General features: G+C 38.6%; 1 protein-coding gene across 15 annotated transcripts in view; it reads right to left on the bottom strand.

Annotated features, from left to right (window-relative positions):
- The window catches only part of PIK3C3 (phosphatidylinositol 3-kinase catalytic subunit type 3), a 152,049-nt gene extending 128,852 nt beyond the window's left edge, over positions 1 to 23,197 (bottom strand). For 10 of the 15 annotated variants that reach the window (XR_011542007.1, XR_011542005.1, XR_011542011.1 and 7 more), the window contains exons 1-4: positions 23,002 to 23,172; positions 20,569 to 20,757; positions 16,995 to 17,138; positions 3,818 to 3,947 (exon numbers count right to left, since the gene is read on the bottom strand). Coding sequence is in view for 6 of the 15 variants with exons in the window: in XM_070627572.1 (XP_070483673.1) it covers positions 3,818 to 3,947; positions 16,995 to 17,138; positions 20,569 to 20,757; positions 23,002 to 23,069 (531 nt within the window). In the remaining 9 variants the exon portion in view is untranslated. Of the gene's footprint in view, positions 1 to 3,817; positions 3,948 to 16,994; positions 17,139 to 20,546; positions 20,758 to 23,001 lie in introns of all 15 variants that reach the window. The other 5 variants (XR_011542009.1, XM_070627573.1, XM_070627570.1 and 2 more) reach the window with 4 other exon arrangements.
- Between the last annotated feature and the right edge of the window lie 550 nt (positions 23,198 to 23,747).

Below are 23,747 nucleotides of genomic sequence, written 5' to 3'. Positions count from 1 at the left end.
GAAGAAAGAGAGCTGTCGTGGCACAATTTTAAGAACAAAACAAATATCAAAGTATAATCTTAAGTTAAGAACACAACAAATATCAAAGTATACTCTCTCCAGTCACTTAAGAAGTCAAGACCACAATAAATACCAAAGCACACTTTCTCTGGTAAAAGGCAAGGGCAACACCATGGTGTGGGGAAAGAAAGAGCTTCCAGGAAGTCAGTCTGAAAAGTTTAAGTAAAGAAGCAGGCACTAATCAAACAACAACAACATAAAGAACACCTAAGAACACATCAGGCAGGCCCTGAATAACGCTTTACTCTCAGCACACGCAGCACAGGAAAAGGAATAACATGAACACAACACGTTCACAATTGCAAATTGATGACCACCTGTTTATTCTCTACTATACGAGATATACAGTACATTATCTCTAAAAATATATTTCTATAGTGATAACTAGAAAATCCAGGTAGACAAATAATCCCAATTATTTCTATTTCAGTACTTTTAGAATCACAGAATATAAACAGCCAAATTGGACTTCAGAAATCATCCATTCTAAACTTTTAATTTTACAGCCTTAGCAATTATTTTCCCTGAGTCAGTAGGATGGCCAAATCTGACTCATACTACAGTGCTCTCTTTTCTCACTGTAGAGTGCTTCCCAGCGCCCAAGCTTCCAATTGCATCAAACCTAAGACATAATGTTAAAAGCACATTCTTCTTCAACAGCAGCAGGGATGTTAAAGGTTCTGAAACCTCAACCACCATGACCAACAGAAAAGAATGAAACATATTAGCCCCCAGTGCCAAGAGATAAAAAGAGCTTCCTTCAAAGAGGGAGCAGTTCCTTCAACAATGCTTCAAACATGATGCATGTTCCCCTTAAGAAAAGTAATTACTGCTTTTGATGGTTTCTATATAGTCTCTTGGGAACATGAGACTAATGCAAGCTGTCACAGCATAGCAAGCTCTGAAGTCTCCTCTCCACTCAGCTGCAAAAAGCACAATTCTATTAGGGGCAAAGAATTTTGAAACAAGCTCATCTCCAACTAGCTTCAGAAAGACTGTAAGATGCTTAGTCTCATTAATCTTTATTCCCGCTTTAAAGATTTAGAAACCAGTGCACAAAGACTTACTTGAAAACTGGTAACCACTCTAGGCAATAAAGACAGCATTTAAACTTTAATACCTAGCTCTTGAAAAAGTAGGACTCAACCTGTCATACTCTCCAATATAAAGAATTCAGACTGTTGATGATGACTGTTCCCGATGAACAAAAATGCTAAGAACGCTCCTTCCCAACTCTGCACATGCTTAGTCATCGTTCCTAGAGTTGCTCACGACCTCTGACAAGTAAAAGAATAAATATGAACCATATAACTCTTTAAGGGGTTACTGTTTCAATCATTAAAAACTTGATCATTATCAAGGCACATCTTTTTTCCTACCATAAAATTGAAAAGATAAAATTAAGAAATGTATACTGTACCATCACGCTACATTAAAAGCCAGAAGGCCAGTTGAAACAAATTCCAAAGACACATATACTGCTGTTTGAAAAATGTCAGTCAGTTGTTATAAAAATTTATTTATTTATTTTTGAGGAAGGTTAGCCCTGAGCTAACATCTACTGCCAATCCTCCTCTTTGTGCTGAGGAAGACTGAGCCCGAGCTAACATCTGTGCCTATTTTCCTCTACTTTATATGTGAGACACCTGCCATGGCATAGCTTGACAAGCAGTGCACAGGTCCGCACCCAGGATCCAAACCAGTGAACCCCGGGCTGCTGAAGTGGGACATGTGAACTTAACTGCTGTGCCACTGGGCCAGCCCCTATAAAAATTATTTATGAACCTTCCATAAAAAATAATTGACGGGCCAGCCCAGTGGTATAGTGGTTGGGTTCAGTGTGCTCTACTTGAGCAGCCGGGTTTGTGGGTTCAGTTCCCAGGCAGAGATATACACCACTCATCAACCATGCTGCAGCAGCAACCCACATACAAAATAGAGGAAGACTGGCACAGATGTTAGCTCAGGGCAAATCTTCCCCAGCAAAAAAAAAAAAAAAAAAATTAAAAAAATAATAACAGTAATAATAATAATTGGGAAAAAACATTAGGAACATGTGAACAGATGCCTAAATAGTCTGCTTAAGAGAGCAACAAAGTGGATAAATTGTCAACTACACAGTTTTATATTTCTTGACTGTGCCCATTCTCCTTCAAATCTGGAGTTTTACCCATAATGTGAGTCATAATATTGGTTCTCAAAAACCATGTAAATCTTTTGCTTTGTCAACATATCTTCTTATGCTTGAGTTTTAACCTTTTTCACATTATAGTGACCCATAGGCTACAAATGAGCTGATTCTGATAAAATTTCTGTTAATATTCAAGGTTTATAAAAGTCACAGAGAATAAATTAAATGAAAATTCATCACTAAGAGAAACACTTAAAGAGAAGCTAGACATATGAAAAGCTTGAGAACTTTCCTATACTCCGTGTAATAATATAAACAAAACCTCAGAATGTGTAGCTGAAATGAAAATTAAATTTTATTTATTTAACTATGGAGAGGAAAGCTAACAATAGTAATTTGGTTTAAAAGTTTATTAGGTAGCTATGACATTTTTCCATAAAAGAGTAATACAAAATCACATACAATGAACTTGACAACAAAAATTTTACATTGAAACAGAAAGCCTAGCCAGCACAAGTACTTATTCCTTATAATTAAGATTTTTTCCATATGTAGCTTGAGATAAGCTGAAAAATAGTTGGAAACAAAACTTTCTCCAGACATTAAAGAGTCAACCATACTAACAAGATTGCAAAGGAAACTTACATGTAAGAAGTAAAAGAAGTTTCTTAATAAAAGAATTGTAAAAGGATCTTTAAACAGTATCTAGCATAGTGCTTTGTGAATTGGTATTCACAAAATAAGCTATATTGTTGTGATTTAAGTACAGAGTTGAGCTGTTTTTGTATTTTTAAATGAAAACACTTCATTAAAATAATTTTGAAAGAAAAAGGTAATAACTCAGTCTGCTTACAAAAACAGGGGGGAGGGGTGTGAAGTGAGGGCAATTTAGACTAGCTAATAGTATAAAAAATTTTCACTTCTAAACAACCTAAAAATCTCTAGCATGTAACTGTTCTATCTATGTCAATAAAAAAAAGGCAGGTGGTCATCTTGAAAATATCACCAAAACATCCAGAATTTAAAATCTGACAGAATTCCAGAGACAAAAGGCTACAGCTATGAAACGTACAGAACAGGCAAATCCACAGAGAAAGTAGATTAGTGGCTACCAGGGGCTGGAGGGAGGAGGCAGTGGGGAGTGACTACTAACGGGTATACAGGAGTATTTTATGAAAATGTTCTAAAACTAAATAGCGGTGATGACTGCATAACTCTGTGAATTCACTAAAACCCACTAAACTGTACACTTTCCAAAGGTGAACTTTATGGCACAGCCACACGTTGCTTAACGACGGGGATATGTTCTGAGAAACGCATCATTTGGCAATTTCGTCTTTGTGTGAACATCATAGCACGGACTAACACAAACCTAGATGCTGTAGCCTACTACAGACCTTGGCTAGACGGTACTGACCTTATGGGACCACAGTCACATATGCGGTCTGTTGTTGACCAAAACATCGTTATGCAGCGTGTGACTGTATATGAATCATATTCAATAAAACTATTATTAAAAAATTAAATTTAAATAAAAAAATAATCTGACAGAATTTATAATGTCATTCTATACTATAACAGACATCACTCAGAGCGTTCCGCCTGTTCCAATAGTCTCTTTTTTACCTTGGCAAGGCGGCTCATCTGATCTTCTGAGACAGTACTGCTTGTCCTGCCAGGAGTTTTTGTGGGTTCTGATCCATCTGCTTCTACATTAGGCCAGACTTTCAAGTCATGCATCCCTTGGCGAAACATGCTAGGCAAAAAGAGAATGTTCAGAGTAGAAGTAAATTAATGCAGTTCATTACAGGTAATTTTAGATTCCTAAACAAAGAATTCTACACGAGTAAATGCATGTCTCTCTTGCCAAGCTTTAAGCCCCCAGTGGGTTATGAAGCAATTAACTAAGCAACTAGAACCCATGTAATAGTGTTTTTCACAGGTCATTCTTTTCTCTTCCAAGCAGTTAGAACTATCATAGATTCTAAGGGTAGAGTGGAAGGAGAGAAGGATCCATCATAGACCATACACATTGCATCACTTTTACAGAGACCTTGATAATGGAGACCAAATTCCTACCCAATGGAAGAAGGCCACATTTACAACAACTGAAGCCAAAACCTAAATAATTACATAAGCGTCTTCTTTAAGTGACAATTCAGCATAGTTGACTGTAGAGTAAAACTGCCAGGGTTTCAATCTCAGTTGTGCTATCTATGACCTATGTGACATTGGGTAAGTGACTTATCTGTGCCTCAGTTTCCTAGTCCATTAAGTGAGATTATAAAGTGTATCTGTATCTCACAGGGTTGTTGGAAAAATTAAGTAAATTAGCAGAAGTAAAAAGCCCTTAGAATAGTGCCTGCCACATAATAAGTATTCAATAAATGTTAGCTATTATTATCCTTTTCACTAGGTACAGGTTGATTTGTCTCCTGTCTTCTTTTCCATAAGAAAGATGTCTAAAAGGAAATACAATAGTGCGTTTATATAAAAAAAAAAAGTGCCACGTCTACAAATCAGAAACTGAACATATAGTCAGAATTCAGTCTAAGCTTGATGATCCTGCTTTAAAGTGAAAGACTATTTAACATTTAGTGTCACATTTCCTTGAAAAAGCTACGAAAATGATCTAGAGTAAATGCCAAACACATTCATAAAGGAGCTTTAGACAACTATGCTTTTCATATATGCTGCTCTCAAGTTTTCAAGTTTGCTTTTTTACGAGGGGTTGGACATGTTCTTCTGTTAGTGTGTTCTCTTTATTTAACCGTTTTTTAACAAGGCCTTTCAAACAATATAAAGTCTACTCAAGAACATCCTCCTAAAGCAGAAAGAGCAAGCTGTCAACATCGACAGAATGAGTAAGGCTGAAAGTACGTGCAGGTGACGAGGCAAGTCCACAGTATTTTGCACACTCTCACATTTGGCAATTTTTCTAAAACTAAGGTACATGTTAGATATTTTGATACATTTTTTCCATCTTTAAAAACATTGTCTACTTAACTGTAAAAAGGTTTACATAATTTTTTTTAAACCATTATCATGTTCCAACTAATGGAAAATTTCTTCACAGATTTTTCTGAGGTAATAAACCAGATTTTCACTAAACACTATGTAATGTATATAAGTAATTATGCCATAAACATTTAGATTGGGAACTATAAAGGACAGCTACAAGCTCATGAGTACAACAAGATTAAGGACCATATCTACTATAAGGTCTCTAAGGTTGGCAATAAAACAGGTAATATCCAGCAACCATCTCTGCGAAATTTTGTCTTATAGGCCCAATACAAAATGCACTGACTGGTTGTGAAGAATCAAAATTCTCAATATTTGTTTATCACGTTAAAGATAAAAAACAGGGGGGCCAGCCTAGTGGTGCAGTGATTAAGTTCGCATGTTCCACTTCAGTGGTCCAGGGTTCACTGGTTCAGATCTCGGGTGTGGACCTACACACCGCTTATCAAGCCATGCTGTGGCAGGCGTCCCATACATAACATAGAGGAAGAGAGGAAGATGGGCACGGATGTTAGCTCAGGGCCAATCTTCTTCAGCAAAAAGAGGAGGACTGGCAGCAGATGTTAGCTCAGGGCTAATCAACAACAACAACAAAAAAGATTTAAAAAAGGCATATTACCAAAAGAGCACATATACAAGCCTTTTATAAAATTTATATTCTTTCCCTTTCAAGTGAGATATAGATTCACCATCAAGCTGACTCACTCAGTCTCTAAGAAACTTGGTACAGTGAGGTAATAGCACCACTCTAAACGAACATCCTTAAGTGTACCTTCAGAAACAGCAGAAGGTTTCCCTTCTCTCCACCTCCCCAGCCCCAGTGAATACTTTGGCTGAACTTAACTACATCAAAAATAAGCACATTTGGCAGGAAGTCAGTTACTAAATGATTTAGGTGTCTGGGGATGGGTCTGGAGAGAAGATTTAAGATAGGGGATAGGGAGGGTAGGAGAGATGCCAAGTGACTCAAATGATCAAGTGAACATATTACTTTCTTTTGACACTAATGGAACCTTTGCAGAGAGTTACACAGCCTCCAGGTGGCAAGCCAGAAGATGCTCAGAGCCTCGTGTCCACTTGGGAAATTAAGCCAAACAGTCAAGACAGAAGAAACAGCACAGCAGGATCTCCTTCAGACTCCAGCAGAGGGCCCAGAGCGCCAGCTCCCAGTGCCAAGCCACTACAGCAGCAAGCACCCCGACTCCAGAATCCACATTTGGAAAAAACATCTGCAAGCGAAATCTGCAGCTTGCCTATGGGTCTTTGCCAATTCAACCTAATGATCAATCCATTCTTTAGCTTCTTAGAAATCTCACAAACCAGACTTTCAAAATGAGGACTATTAGTTATCCTAGCCATATCCTAACAAATCAGTCTTTCAATTATTAATTACACTATTATCCAAGAAGTGCTGCTTCACATTGACTCAAATATACAAAACAGATATCAGCATTTAGCAAGAGCTGGTAGTCACAAGATTCCCAGTACTACAATAAAACTATTAGATGCTTGGAGGACTACTTTTAAAAAGCTGCTAAGTCCATAACAGGCCTATTTAGGAAACAAGTGAGGAGCAACCGGTGTTATTTCATTGCTTAAGAAGCATTCCAGGAAACCTGGGTCTAAAGCACCATTTCCCTAAGTCACGAGAACTGTGGTGGCACAGGACATGATTTTTAATGGCAGGTGGAAGAAAATTTGCCCAGGCTTCCTGCTACGGCCACCCAGAAGACTCACGCTGCTTTCTCTCCCTGGATGTGAGCAGCAGCATACAGAGCAGCAGATGTGACCCAGCGGTCACAGTGGATGTCTGCACTCTGCTACCGCACCTGGAACCTCCTCCACGTCATATTCTTCCATGATCCAAAGCTACACAGGAAGTCCAGTAACATGCTAGGGAATGCCTAGACTTGCCTCCTCTGCAACCCAGTTTGCTCTCATGGAAAGGCTCCAGGAGACAGAGAAAAAGAAGTTATTTTAATGTCCTGAGGTTTCTTAGGATTCCTTTTTCTGAGGTGAAGATAAGCATAAGTATGAGCCTATAGTGAACAGGAGCAGATAACCTAGCTTTTTTGTATTCCTTCCCCACTGTTCAAAGTATACATCGGCCACTATTAAAATCTAATGTTATCATCTGGCTAACTGCCCTACAACCACATAGGAGTTGGACTGGTTAGGAAAGAAAATGCTGATGTAAAACCTTACCTTTACTTTAAATTAAGTGACAATGAGCCGAATAGCCCCGACTAGGCACAAACAGAACCATTCCAATTACAGGACTTTTTTTTGCAGATCACTGCATGCACATTTTGCAAATCAAATAGATTTAGTATCATTTGTATTTCATTAAGGGTTTTTTGCTTGAATTTCCAAAACTTAATAACATAGTTATTTTCATTGTATTTATTTTTATCATTACCCACCAATGTTAACTAATACTCGCTTTCCATGTAAAGAAGGGATGTTAAGATCTTGTTTTAAATTAATTGGAAGCAAAGAAAGGGAGCTGGTTTAAATAAAAATCTCAAGTAAATAAGAGTATACTTAGTACAGAGACAGAGCAGGAATTCTGAAAGTGCTAAGTCAATGATTACTCATATTTGAGAAACTCTGCTTTAAGCGAAGTAATTTCACAGAATCAATGCAGCTCTCCAACATATTTCACTTCTATCTGACATCTGATGTGCTCACGACATGGAGGAATGGCATGAACTATTTTCCAGTTCAGAGATGAGAGAAAACAGATGACTGTCCAAGATTCAAAGTCTTAACACCAGAAAAACTAGTTGAAGTTTAACTCCCACTTTACTGCTACTACTACCTTTATGGAAATCTTTGGAATTTAATTACTTCTTAAAATAGAACATATACTACTGATTTATCTTTCAGGCACGTTTCCAGTGTGATCTGGATGGGAGGTAAAGGAATTTTTCTTTTACTGGGATGTACATAAAAATACAAATAAAGCCAGGGGATGGAGTAAAGGAAGAACTCTTGAAAAGAACTGCATGCATAAGTCACATAAATAGACTACTTGGGGCTAACGCAGTGTTTCTTAAAACGTGGTCCACAGGCCACCTTTCACAGAATCACTCAGGATGCTTATTATAAATGCTGATTCTTGGGCCCCACCACAGACTTACTGAATTAGTGAGAACATAGGAAGGCGCTTGTCTAGTGAGCTTCACAGATGATTCTTATACAGGGACTGATTGCTACTTATTTCATGTACTTTTTTAAAAGTGCCAAAAGCCAAGCAAAAGACTGTCACCAATGTCAATCTGAGAGTTTGCTTGGCTGTAGGCAGGTCATTTCACCACACTTCTGTGCAAATTTCAATTGTCTTACACCTACAGTCTCGTCAATATCTCCTGAAACTCTATCCTAAGATCATCTAAAATGCACGAGTGTGCTAAAAGAGGTGTTTTTATAAGGGAACCTCCAGCTGATTTTCCAGGAGGTAAATCATTTATGAAAAGACTGGGAGGAAAAACCAACAGGTCTACCTGGCTGTTTCTCAAGAACATTTAACCACTAAGATTACAGTTAAGATAACTATTATAACTATGATAACTATAAATAACTATTGTTCATTTTTCTCTGTGTGGCAAGCAAATCCCACCTTAGTAAAGAAAGGTAAAAGGGAACAAACGTTCTGGAGAGGAACCTTACTGATTTAGTAATATGTCCGTCCTACTGTGACATGCTATTTTATCAAAAATTATATTTAAAAACTGGAGGCCACAATGCTTCAGACTATGTCTAAATTACTGTTCCTGCATGTATTTCAATAAGAAACATCTCTTTAATAGCTACAATAAACTAAAATACCAACACATTACTAAGCAATCAAGCTATTCTCAATGGAATTACATCTAGATTTTATTGATGAGTTTAAGCCTTTCTGAAACACCCAACTGCTGGAGAGAAAAGTTCAATATTATAAAGGTTTCGATTCTCTCCTTAATTGGAAGACATAATTCAATATGATTTCCCAACAAAAAAACAATGAGCTTTTGTTTTTTGGGGGTTTCTTTTCTGGTGAGGAAGATTCACCCTGAGCTAACATCTGTTGCCAATCTTCCTCTTTTTTTTGCTTGAGCGAGATTAGCCCTGAGCTAACATCTGCCACCAATCCTCCTCTTTTTCCTGAGGAAGACTGCCCTGAGCTAACATCTGTGCCCATCTTCCTCCACTTTATATGTGGGATGCCTACCACATCATGGCTTGCCAAGCAGTGCCATGTCCACACCCGGGATCCGAACGAGTGAACCCCAGGCCGCTGAAGTGGAACATGTGAACTTAACCGCTGAGCAACTGGGCCGGCCCCTGTTATCTCACTTTACAGAGGCAGAAACTGAGGCATAAAGAGACTAAATAACTTGCCCAAGGGCACACAGATATTAAGCAAAGGAGATAGGATTTCAAGCCAGATAATCTAGTTCTACAACCTGCCTTCCTAACCACCATATGATATACCACACTGTTTTGCTTAGGCTTCAATACAAGATGAATTGAATATATAAGGATACCATTTCAAAATAGTTGAAAATAATGACTTATTTAATAAACAGTGTTGAGACAAATAACCAGTCATTTGTTATTTTCTTGTTGTTTAAAAAGGAGCTGATTATCAAAATATTGTTCCTTTCACGAAAGTAAATCTAGTTGAATCAAAGATTTAAATGTAAAGGATTAAAAGCACAACAGGATAAAACCCCTTTTAAAAATAGAAAAAGGGGGGTCAGCCTGTTGGCATAGCGGTTAAGCTTGCGCACTCCACTTTGGCAGCCTGGGGTTCACAGGTTCGGATGCCAGGCACAGACCTACACACTGCTCATCAAGCCACACTGTGGTGGCATCCCACATACAAAATAGAAGGAGATTGGAACAAATGTTAGCTCAGTGACAATCTTCCTCAAGCAAAAAGAGGAAGACTGGTAACAGATGTTAGCTCAGGGCCAATCTTCCTCACAAAAAAATTAAATAAATAAATAAATAATAAAATAAAATAAAATAAAAATGGGAAAGGACTTTCCAAAACACTAAATTCACAGGTCATAAAAATACAAACCAGGGAGGTGATGTCAGCATCATGGCAGAGTAAGTTTCCCTAGTAATCTCTCCCCTCCAACATACAATGAAAAAGACATTCATACTCCAACATAGGACATCCAAACAGAACACAAAAAACGTCACAGAGTCCCATGCAGCCATACAATGGAGAGCGGAGAGGCGGGAGCCTCCCTTGGAGGAGGTAGAACAGGGTAAGAGAAAACTTTGCTCCCTCCCCTGAAGACTGATACTGGGACAGCGGGAAGCCTTGGAAAGAGAAGGAAAGGGGGAGGGACGTTTGTTGGTAAGAACATCAAGGATCCCCCAGGGCCCTTGCAGCCTAAAGGGAAGCCTTCTATCAAGGCAAAACCTTTCGCTAGGTGGGGGTGGAGGGGACCTCATAAAGCCAATATCCCAGGAGAGCAGATAGTGAGAGCAGACCAAGAAAACCCAAGAACATGCAGGAGAAAGCACCCCTCCTCCCACCTGTCCAGCACCTGGCATCTCAGCTGAAGGCAGAGAGCTCAGAATACGGGGCTCTCGACGCCCACCCAGTGGCGACAGGCGGTAACAGCAACCAAATAACACCAGGAAGCAAAGACACAGAGCCACTCCCTCTAGCAATATCAAACATTATATCAGATCTTCAGACCACAGAGAAAATGGCAAGTACCCAGAAGTCAGTCCTGAGGACACCCAAATATGTAATCTAAATGACAAAGAATTCAAAATAGCTCTCATCAAAAATCCCAACGAATTAAAAGAGGATAAAGAAAAACAATTCAATGAGATTGGGAGCTACTTCACAAGAGATTGAAACTATAAAGAAAAATCAATCAGGAATATTAGAGATGAAAGACACAATGGAAAAAATAAAATATGGATTCTCTGAATACTTGAGCAGACATCATAAAGGAGCATATCAGCATAATTGAAGATAGACATGTTGAAATGCTCCAGACAGAGGAGGAGAGAACTAAGACTAAAAAGAAATGAAGAAAGTCTCTGAGAAATCGCTGACTCACATAGGAAATGCAACATAAGAAATACAGGTATTCCAGAAGGAGAAAAGAAGGAGAATGCAGCAGAAAGCTTGTTCAATGAAATAATAGCAGAGAACTTTCCAAACCTAGAGAAGGAGATGGAAATCCATGCAGAAGACAATACCAGATCTCCTAAATATGTCAATGTAAAAAGACTAACTGCAAGGCATATAGTAGTGAAACTGGCAAAAGTGAATGACAAACAAAGAATACCAAGGGCAGCAAGGCAGAAGAAAATAACCTATAAAGGAATTCCTATCGGGCTTTGAGCAAATTTCTCTGCAGAAACTTTACAGGATAGGAGAGACTGGAATGATATACTCAAATCTTTGAAGGACAAAAATTTTCAGGATCCACAAGATATCCAGTGAAAATATCCTGCAGATATGATGGAGAACTAAAAACTTTCCCAGACAAACATAAGCTAAGGGAGTTCATAGCCATGAGAGCCTCCCTACAAGAAATCCTCAAGATGGTCCTCATACCTGGAGGGAAAAAAGGGAGAAAGGGGTTACAAAGCATGGAGTCAGGAGATAAGAATAAGAACAGAATAGCAAATACTCAATTATAGCATTAAAGACAACGGGAAGGAAAACACCAAAAAAAAAAGATAATCTTCTTATTCTAACCACAAACTCATAACACAAAATGGAATAAGATGTGAGAAAAACAACTTAGGAGGGGAAGAGGAAAGGGACTGAATCGGTTTAGTCTAAGGAAATTAGAGGCCATTAGAAAAGTGACTATCTTATCCATAAGATTTTGAATACAAACCTCATGGTAACCACTAAACAAAAAAGCAGAGAGACACAAATAATAAATAAGGAGAAAACAAGGAAACACAACATAAAATACTACATAACTCAACTGGTAGAACAAAATACACAGGATGAGAAACAAAGGAAATGCAGGAGAACTAGAAAACAAGGGATAAAATGGAAGCATTAAGCCCTCATGTATTGATAATCGCTCAACGTAAATGGATTGAATTCTCCAACAAAAAGACAGAGTGGTTAGATGGATTAAAGAACAAGACCCAACAATATGCTGCCTCCAGGAAACACGTCTCAGCTCCAATGACAAACACGGGCTCAGAGTGAAGGGATGAAAGACTCCAAGCTAATGGCAAACAAAAGAAAGCAGATGTTGCAATACTTCAGATAAGACAGGTAAAGACAGACAAAGAGGGGCAGTATGTAATGATCACAGGGACATTCCATCAAGAAGAAATAGATAAATATCTATGCACTCAAAACAGGAGCACCAAAGTACATAAAGCAACTATTAGCAAACCTAAAAGAAGATATTAATAATAAGATAATAATAGTAGGGGACCTCAACACTCCATTCACATCAATGGATAGGTCATCGAGACAGAAAATCAACGAGGAAACAGTGGAATTAAATGAAAAGCTGGACCAGTTGACTTAATAGACATATACAGAACATTCCATCCAAAAACAGCAGAATATACATTGTTCTCAAGTGTGCATGGAACATTCTCAAGGATAGGCTATGTGCTGGGAAACAAGGCAAGCCACAATAAATTTAAGAAGACTAAAGTAATAACAAGCATCTTTTCTGATCACAATGCTATAAAGCTAGAAATTAATTAGAAGAAAAAAGCTGAGAAAGCAACAAAGATGTAGAGACTAAACAACATGCTATTGAACAAGCGATGGATCACTGAGGAAATTAAAGGAGAAACCAAAAAATATCTGGAGACAGATGAAAATGAAAACATACCATACCAACTCATATGGGATGCAGGAAAAGCCGTATTAAGAGGGAAATTCACCACAATACAGGCTCACCTTAACAAACAAGAAAAAGCCCAAATCAGTAATCTCAAATTACACCTAACTGAATTAGTAAAGGAAGAACAAACAAAGCTCAAAGTCAGCAGAAGGAGAGAAATAATAAAAATCAGAGCAGAAATAAATGCTATTGAAACAAAAAAGGCAGTAGAAAGGATCAGTGAAACAAAGAGCTGCTTCTTTGAGATGACAAATAAAACTGACAAGCCCCTACAGACTTACAAAAAAAAAGAGAGAGAGCTCAGATAAATAAAATCAGAAATGAAAGAGGAGAAATGACAACAGATACCACAGAAATACAATGGATTATAAGGGAATACTACAAAAAACTATATGCTAACAATATGGACAATCTATAGGAAACTGGTAAATTCTTAGACTCTTAGAACCTTCCAAAGCTGAATCAAGAAGAAATAGAGAGTCAGAATAGATCAAACACAAGTAAAGAGATTGAAACAGTAATCAAAAGCATCCCAAAGAATAAAAGCCCAGGACCAGACAGCTTCCCTGGGGAATTCTACCCAACTTTCAGGGAGGATTTAAATACCTATGCTTTTCAAGCTATTCAAAAAAATTAGGGAAGATGGAACACTTCCTAACACATCCTACAAGGCCAACATCACTCTGATACCAAGCCTGACAAGGACAACATGAAAAAAGAAAACTAAAGGCCAATATCGCTAATGAACACAGATGCAAAAATCTTCAACAAAATATTGGCAACCCGAATACAACAATACATCAAAAAGATCATACATCATGATTAACTGGGATTTATACCAGGGACACAGGGATGGTTCAACATCTACAAATGTATCAGTGTGATACACCACATTAACAAAATGAGGAATAAAACCACATGATCATTTCAACAGATGCAGGGAAAGCATTTTGAGAAGATCTAACAGCATTTATGATAAAAACTCTGAACAAAATGGGGATAGAAGGAAATTACCTCACCATAATAAAGGTCATACATGACAAACCCCCCAGCCAACATCATACTCAATGGGGAAAAACTAAACATCATCCCCCTGAGAACAGGAACAAGACAAGGATACCCACTATCATCACTCTTATTCAACAAAGTACTGAAGGTTTTGGCCAGAGTAATTAGGCAAGAGAAAGGAATAAAAACTACACTAAGCTACCACCTTTTGCCTGTTATAATGGCTATAATCACTAAGACTAAAAATAACAAATTTTGGAGAGGGCGTGGAGAAAAGGAAACCCTCATACACTGCTGGCAGGAATGCAAACTGGTGCAGCCACTATGGAAAACAGTATGGAGATTCCTCAAACAACTAAAAATAGAACTACCATATGACCCAGCTATCCCACTACTGGGTATCTACCCAAACAACTTGAAATCAACAATCCAAAGTAGCATACGCATCCCTATGTTCACTGCAGCACTATTCACAATAGCCAAGACATGGAAGCAACCTCAGTGCCCAGTGACTGATGATTGGATAAAGAAGAGATATATATATATATATATATATATATATATATATATATCCCACATCTTCTTTTATTTATATATATATATATATATATATATATATATATATATCCCCAATGAAATACTACTCAGCCATAAAAAAAGACAAAATCATCCCATTTGCAACAACATGGATGGACTTGGAGGGAATTATGCTAAGCGAAATAAGCCAGATTGAGAAGGACAAACACAAGACGATTTCACTCATATGTGAATATAAACAAACACATGGACAAAGGAAACAGTTCAGTGGTTACTAAGTGAAGGGGGCTGGGGGGTAGGCACAGGAGATGAAGGGGAGCACTTATGTGGTGACAGACAAGAAATAATGTATAACTGAAATCTCACAAAGATGTAAATTGTTTTGAACTCAAATAAAATAAAAAAATACAAACTGGGGGCTGGCCCAGTGGCACAGCAGTTAAGTTCACACGCTCTGCTTCGGCAGCCCGAGGTTCACTGGTTCAGATCACGGGTGCAGACCTACATCCCGCTTGTCGAGCCATGCTGTGCCAGACGTCCCACATATAAAAAGTGAAGGAAGAAGGCCACAGATGTTAGCTGAGGGCCAGTCTTCCTCAGCAAAAAGAGGACTGGGGACAGATGTTAGCTTAGGGCTAATCTTTCTCAAAAAAAAAAATACAAACTGACAAATTCAACATAATTTAAGAGCCATGAATTGCAAGCAAACAAGCAAAGAAACATATACTAATTCAAAAGGAAATGCCAAACAGGAAAAACAATATTTGTAACATATAACACACAAAGGGCTAATTTCATTAATCTGCAAAGACTCCTTATACATTAATAAGAAAAATCACAACTCAAAGAAAAGCAAAAGGGAGAAGCCCAGTGGCATAGTGGTTAAGTTCGCATGCTCTGCTTTCGTGGCCTGGGGTTCGCAGGTTCAGATCTCAGGAATTGACCTACACACTGCTCATCAAGCCATGCTGAGGAAGCCTCTCAAATACAAAGCAGAGGAAGTCTGGCACAGAGGTTAGCTCAGGGACAATCTTCCTCAAGCAAAAAGAGGAAGACTGGCAAGAGATCAGGGCCAATCATCCTCACCAAAAAGAAAACAAAAGAAAAGAAGAAAAAAGGCAAAGAATGTTACAATATGTGAATTTATCTCAATAAAAAAATTAGGAAAAGGACATCAAAAAGCAATTCACAGAAACATAAACACAAAGAGCAAATGAAGACATCAAAATATGATCATCCTCATTCATATTTAGTGACATGAAAACTAATTCAAGGAGATAAAATTTTTCAACTTTAAAATGGGCAAAAATTAAGAAGTCTGCTAATACCTAGATGAAGGTCTCTACCATTTCAGAGAAAGGAACGAGGACTTCTTTGAGAGATGCCAGGTCTGGTGCAGAAAACTGCCCAATGAGCCTGGAACAGCTTGTCAACCAGAAAGCAAAGAAGCTACCAACGACCACTGGACTACTGTCCAAAGGACACAGGATGAACTTGAAGAGGCTCCTACCGACCAAAAATGAGAGTTTTTCAGCATTATAACGACTAAAGAGAGCAATGGAGTGAAACATTTCAAAAATGTCTACAACTAAAAGTTCAAGACAAAACTTAAAAACAAAAAAACCCATCAATCATCACCTCTGCAATTACCAGGGCACCAACTCATTCTTAAAACTGGCAAGAGGGAAAAAATTAGACATCCATCCGCCTTTCCTATACGAACTACATGAAAATATATATACAACAAGGTAACTCAACACTTGATGAAAGACCACGTTCTTTAGAGGAAAATTCCAATTAATAAACATAAAAAGAATAAAATATCACAAATTCTCCAAAGATAAATAGCAACCCCTCTGTAACAGGAGAAAAGGGACAGATAAAAACACCCTTCAGGACTATGGGTTTTATTTTTTTTTTTACAATAAACTTCTACTCTCTGTAAATTTTTTAAAAACTGAATTAACAACTTTATTATAATCATGACCATTATTAGCAAATTAGCACTTTTTAAACCTGCTTATTGCCCTTTCTATCACTAGTATGACAAAGCAGAAAAACCCTATAACAAAGCAGTAGATGACAAAGAACCTTTGTTTCCTAAAAGCACGATTCTAGTTTCCAATGACGATTTCCTCATAGAAATCACTTTACCCATCACTAACAGTAGTTACATAAATTGTTTCTTAATTAATCTATCTACATATCCCGTAAGAAATATGCGTCAAATTCAGTCTCAAGAATGACAGAATCATGTACCAAACAGGTTTTTCACTTCCTCGCACACAGAGAACCAGACTGGGCAGAAATGATTAAAGCCCTCCAAAAAAGAAAAGGGCCTGCACCATTCCTAGAGACGAGGAGAAGAGAATGCTCACCCGTATTTTCCAAAGAGCGACACTGTTGTTCCTCCCACAGGCACTGCCTTTCCTGGTCCATACACATCCCATATGGTCAGGGCCACCTGGGCATTCCTGGGCAGGTCAGGGTATTTCACAGGCAGTTTGAGCCATTCATTCCAGCTATGAAAATAAAGTCAACATAAACATATATATATATATAACTGTCTTTTAAATTAACAAACCACACAAGAAGGTTTGGCCAGAGAAAATGTCCCAAAAGATTACTACAAAAAAGAAGGTGGCAGTTAGCTCAATTTTGCTCTAGGCAACTCCAATTTTCAATACAGAACACATGAAACAAAATTTTTTAAAAACAAAGCTCATGTAAAACAACAGTGGTAAATCCTTTAATCAAGAAACTCAGGGGCTGGCCCAGTGGCACAGCGGTTAAGTTCACACTTTGGCGGCCCTGGGTTCACTGGTTCGGATCCCAGGTGCAAAGCTACACAACGCTTGTCAAGCCGTGCTGTGGCAAGTGTTCCACATATAAGTAGGAGAAAATGGGCACAGATGTTAGCTCAGGGCCAATCTTCCTCAGCAAAAAGAGGAGGATTGGCAGTAGATGTTAGCTCAGGGCTAATCTTCCTCAAAAAAAAAAAAGGAAAAGTTTGTCGCCGGCACCGTGGCCAAGTGGTTAAGTTCGCACAATCTGCTTCAGCAGACCAGGGTTTCACTGGTTCGGATTCTGGGCACAGACATGGCACCAATCATCAAACCACGCTGAGGCGGAGTCCCACATGCCACAACTAGAAAGACCTACAACCAAAATATACCAACCACTATGTACTGGGGGAATTTGGGGAGAAAAAGCAGGAAAAAAAAAGACTAGCAACAGTTGTTAGCTCAGGTGCCAATCTTTAAAAAAAAAAAAGAAACTCAGACAACATCACTAAAACACAAGGAATATGATAATGGCCAATAAAAATCTGGGAAACCACTTAAACCTGTTAGAACCAAACCTGTTTTGAACTGAACTATGATGTTCTATAAGCATTCTCCAGAACACTTAGAGAAGTGTTTTCTCTGAAGAGAAAAAAATCAGAATGACTCATATTACCTGAAAACACTGCTGAGGATGATATGGTCCCAAATGCCTTAATAAAGCAGAAAAAAACAACCAACTTTAAAGAGACTGAAGCAGCCTATCCACTACCTTCATGACATGAAGTTACCAGACTGCTGTGGCCAGACGTGACAATTTTTTTACGAGAGATTTTTCTGTTCCTCAAGTTATTTCATTAATACTGATAATGCTTAACTATTAGTTTTTTATGCTTTCAAAGCATGTCTGTATATATGATTTCACTAAGGACTGTTCTTAATAATATAGCAATAACAGCAGAACTCTTTTTTTTTTCACTCTCTACTCATCTCTGCAAATTTTCTTCGGTATTCAAACTTCACACTGGATTTCTTTGACAATTTCAAAGCCCTTAAATAAGAGATGGCTTTCAAAATCCCAGACGAAAACTATGCAAACAATACACAAAGTAATACCCAGCAGACACAGAAAATTGTTTCTCTGTTTACTCAAAATTATTCTGTTTACTCAAAATTATTCTTAAAGGGGTATATCCCAATCTAGGTCAAATATATCTGCACTGGTATGAAACTGAACAGAATTCTCAAAAACTCAAAGAGTAAGTCATTTATATCCACCATATAAATTCAAGAGCCTACAGGCAAATTAGAGATGGCTATCAATTTAAAAGAGAATCAAAAAGTCATTAAATCCTTTTCTTGCATGAAGTTCTTAAAAAAATAAGTCATATGCTTTAAAAAGCCATTCTCCACTACAGATAACTTGAGGAACTAAATGAACTTATTTAATTACTATCCACATGGTGGGCCAGGCTGAAAAGGTAAATACTAAGCAGTGCCATCTTGTGCCAATGAACAAACCACCCTAAATTTGTGCTTCTAAGACTTTTTTGGGGTCACAAATCATCTCAAAACATATCTAATAAAAGCTTGGAGCTCTGTTCCCGTACAAACACGCAAGACACACAAACTCTGCATACAATTTCAAGGTTTTGTAGACCTCCTGATTCCAGATTAAGAACCTCTGATACAATTAAAGCATTTTGGTCCACCATTTTAGGTGTAATGATGGTACGGTTGTTATATTTAAAAAAGAGATATACAGAAATATTTACAGTTAAGATGGTATAATATTTGGAATTTGCTTCAAATAGTGGACATAGATGAAACAAGATTAGCCTTGATTTAGTAATTATCAAAGCTAGGCGATAGGGCCTTGGAAGTTCATTGTATTATTCTCTCTACTTTCACAAGTCTGAAATTTGCCAGAATAACAAATGTATACACACACACACACTTCGTGTGTATATCTAGCCACAAAAGGACTAGTAAAGAAATTATACCTTTAAAATAGTTGGTTTCAATGTAGCCAGATCACCAGAGCTCAGGCTTCTGCTGTCTCTGAACACTGTCAGCATGCTAGGCCACACCTGGTAAATTCAGGGCTGTACGTACCCTCAACAGCAGAACTTGGCAGTCCATATGGCCACACCTTGTCTTCCATGAAGACTGTGGGAATAAACTCCTTCCTCAAGAGGAACACAACCTATGGATCCTGCACTGAGCTACCAGGGTGCTGAATAATACTCATGGATCAATCATTAAAACTGCACCATACAGAGCCAACCCTGATGGCCTAGTGGTTAAAGTTCAGCGCACTGCACTTTGGGAGCCCAGGTTTGGTTCCCGGGCACGGAACCACAGCATTCATCTGTCAGTAGCCATGCTGTGGCGGTGACTCACATAGAAGGACTCACAACTAGAATATACAATTATGTACTGGGGCTTTGGGGAGGAAAAAAAAGGAAAGAGGAAGACTGGCAACAGATGTTAGCTCAGGGCAAATCTTTCCCAGCAAAAAAAAAAAAACACTACATCATACAATCTATCAAATAAGAACTGTCAAGAAGTTAAACTAAGAACTCACAATACTGTTCTGGAAAAATAGGGACTTCATGTTCATTATATTTACCTTGTATCCCAACAATGGTTTGCTAATGCACCATGCTCTATAAACCACGAACTTACAAAGGTGGTTTCATATTTAAAATAATAATAAAAATTGGATCCAAACAGATGACAACAGATCTCTCTAAACACCTAAGCTCCAAATATCAGGTTGGACAACATTTCAGACTATCCAGAAGTGTTCACGTGTTCAAGGGCATAAAATGGTAAAGAATTTAAAGATGCTACACATATGCTTTTGGTTTGGGTCTTTTTGTGAATCAGTCAAATTCTTATAAAAATAAGTCAATATACTGAAAACAAACATAAATTCACTTCCACCTCAATTGCAGTTATAATACTGCTATGTGTGATACTTTATTCTATCTGAGTAGGTTATTGCTTTAAACTACGCAATCAGTGCTTATAGCTATCAAATAACGAAATTTTAAAAACCAAAAATTCCTCTGTAATCCCTACCAAACTATACTCCATACCTGCAACGTCTATAAAGAAATGGGAGAAAAGTCTGGAACTCACCATATGCAATAAAACAACTTACTTCCATCTTGTACTAAATGCCTTGTAGGATGTTCTCACTGGCAAGGCCAGAGGCTTCCCTTCTGCAAAAACTTGACAAGTAACATAAAGGTCAGAGCACGTCTCTTGGTACAGTCCTGAAAACTTCAACATTGGGTCTTCTAGAACGGCTTTGTAACTCTTTTGTTCTCTCTTCCCTTCCAAACTTCCTCTGGAAGCATAAAACAATAACGTTTAGATACATTTTTTTAAGCATGTACACAACAAATACTAAGAAGAGTTTATGCTTGTGTCACAGTAAACTGCTGCTACCTAAACATTGTCCTATATATGAAATTAAACTTACTTTTATATCTAATAAAGGCCTCTTAAAAATCCTAACATACCTAAGATCATTCCTTTCTTCATCAACATATTTCTCTATGTTAGGCTGCTTAATTTGAAACAGTGTCATCAACTCTTGGTCTATCATCTAGATGTCACCAGCTTTCCAGGCCTTAATTTCATTTTATTAATTTCAAGCTGACCACTTATTCATCTATTCTTCCAACAAACATTTACTGTACTAGGCACAGAGGTCCAGAAATAAAAGACAACATAGTATTACAAGAAAATGTTAAGTCCTTGCTTCTGGGGAAGAAACACACTTTTTAATTGCATATTCTTCTTGTACTCTTTCAATTTTTTATTTTACTATGTAGATGTATGTATGATCACTTCTTTAAGTTGAAAATAAAGTGTTATAAGTCATAAAAGATATTCACAAGATACTATAAAAGAGGAAAGAACATTGCTTGGACATCAAGATTACATAAGATATTGTGCCAGGCACTTTATGTACTCTTTCTTACTTATTTTTCACCATATTCTTATTTTATAAACGATGAAGCAGAAACTCAGAGATCAAGCTCATTATCCAGGATCACAAAGTAAGTAACAAAGCTGAGACTAAAAACCAGGGCAGAAGAAGCCAACACGAACCTTCTTCCCACCATAGAAAGATACATCAAAAAGTCTCAGGAGCACCTAACCCAGATACATGCCTGAAATGAGCCTGAACAAGATAAGGCAGATGGGAGCCGAGGAGGTAGGAAGTCAGCCCAGAAGACAAGAACAGGAGACACAAAGGCAAAGAGGCAAGACGGTGTGTCTGGGGCAATCCAAGTTGTTTGATTGTATAGCGAAAGCATAAAGCTCATGGTGAGGAAGAAGCTGGAGGTGAAAATGCAAATTAAGGGGAAAATGAAATTTCAGTACAGTGCCTGACACAAAGTGAACATGCAAAAATCTGTTCACTGAATTATCTGAAGTGAGAGTAATATAATCAGATTTGTACTTATGGCACTTTTGGCAGGGGGATAAGAACGTAATGGAGAAGTGGTATTCAAAGCAAACAGATCACTTAAAAGAACTTCAGCCAAAATTAGAAAGGAAAATGGCAGGCTAAGGCTAAGGGCAGTAGGGCAGAAAAGGGGGCAGGGATCAAAGATATTTAGCAGGTAGAGTCAAGACAACTTGTGAATGACTAAACGGAGAAGGTAAGAGAGGGGAGTCAGCACAACTGGAAGTTTTCTGTCTTAACCACCTTGATGAATGATGTTAACAATCACTGCAGGTGTGCTGCCCTTTGCCTGAGGCACATGTATTGACTATTGAGCAAACATATTATGAATGACGTTGTGATTAATAATTTGTGATAGCTTTCACATACGAAAATACTTCTAGAAGACTTGCCTTAAAATGGACAGAATTTTCAACTCAGTCCTACCCGTTCCCCATCTCAGTTCCATTATTCTCATATCAAGATGTCATGCCCTTTACTTCAACCATGATGCCCCAAGATTTTCCTGCAAGGCTCCTTTCTCAGATCTCTGGTCCCTTTCCACCTAGCACCTTCATTTTTGACTCACAACCTCGCTGGCTAAACAATTCCAGACTGTCCAAAGATTCAACCTAAGCATCTATCACCTCCGGCGCTTCTAATACTACACTCACGTGCTCATCTTCTCAACCCCCACACCTGCCTGTGTCTACCTCTCCATAACTTCTGCAGTCTCTATTCCACCTTCTAGCCCCGTTCTAAAGTAAAGATCTTCCAATTATTAACTGCGTGAAGATGACTTTACCGAGGCTTGATTTCTTCATCGGTAAAACGGGACGGTAAGAACCCATCAAGAGGTTGCTGTGAACAGCAAAATGCTTTGAGGAAAGTAAAACACCGCGCGACTTTAGGGCTATACCTACCACTGTCCTTCTCACAGAGACCACGTCCTCAATCCTTCCCCACATGGCTCCTCCCCACTCTCCGTTCTCCCCGCTTCCCCGGCCACAGCCTTCCCGGCCGCCCCCTGGGCGGCCTTCAGGCTAGTAACCACTTTCACTCCCCAACTCCCAGGCACCTGCCACCCCGTCCCTAAGCTCCAGCAATCGCAGCCCCGTCCCCAGATTCTCTTACATCTTAAGCTGCACGTTGATGTCCAGGTCACAACTGTAGATGTAGTGAAACTTCTCCGCTTCCCCCATGGCGCCCCGTGCAAAAACAGGACCTACGGCTGGAAGCAGGGCACTGGAACCACAGCGGGACTGAACCGGCCGAGCCCCACAACACGGGCGCTTCCGGCCTCGCCTCTCCGCCCGAGGGCAGCCAATCCCTGCCCGCAGCGCGACCGGATGCGGCGGAACCACCCGCCCAGGCTTCCATTCTGCGCATGTGCAGAAGGCGCCCACCATCTTGCTTAAGGGCAAATCGGATTCCAGAGACACAGCCTATCTGGTTAGGTTCCAGGCTTCCTGTGTTCTTCCTGTCTTAACAGGATTTTACTTTTTTTAAAGAAAATTGGAAGCTGTCGTTTGAGCTTGAGCTGTACCTAAAATCAATGCAAAAGCAAATTCGATTGAAAAAGATTTGTGACAACTTCCACTGGCTGTAGGCTGAACAGGGAACAATTACGAGAATTAGAATTTTGCCAAGTGTAAATTCCAGTGGCCTTTCGAAAAATTATGGATTTGATCACTAATTTGCTATCTCAAGCAAAGATTTCCTCTTTCTGCTCTAAAGAGTGGAGAAAGGGCTAAACAAAGAACAAGGGAACCGGGATTCCCGTTTTGGCACTACCAATCTTTAAGCTGCTTTGGACAAAATACTTGGGTGCTTGTTTACACTGGATGTATTCAGACCCAATGTGACTTCCAAGACCTAAC

Source organism: Equus przewalskii, chromosome 7, assembly GCF_037783145.1.
Source record: "Equus przewalskii isolate Varuska chromosome 7, EquPr2, whole genome shotgun sequence".
Lineage (NCBI taxonomy): Eukaryota > Metazoa > Chordata > Mammalia > Perissodactyla > Equidae > Equus > Equus przewalskii.
This window is presented reverse-complemented; position numbering and strand designations above follow the sequence as displayed.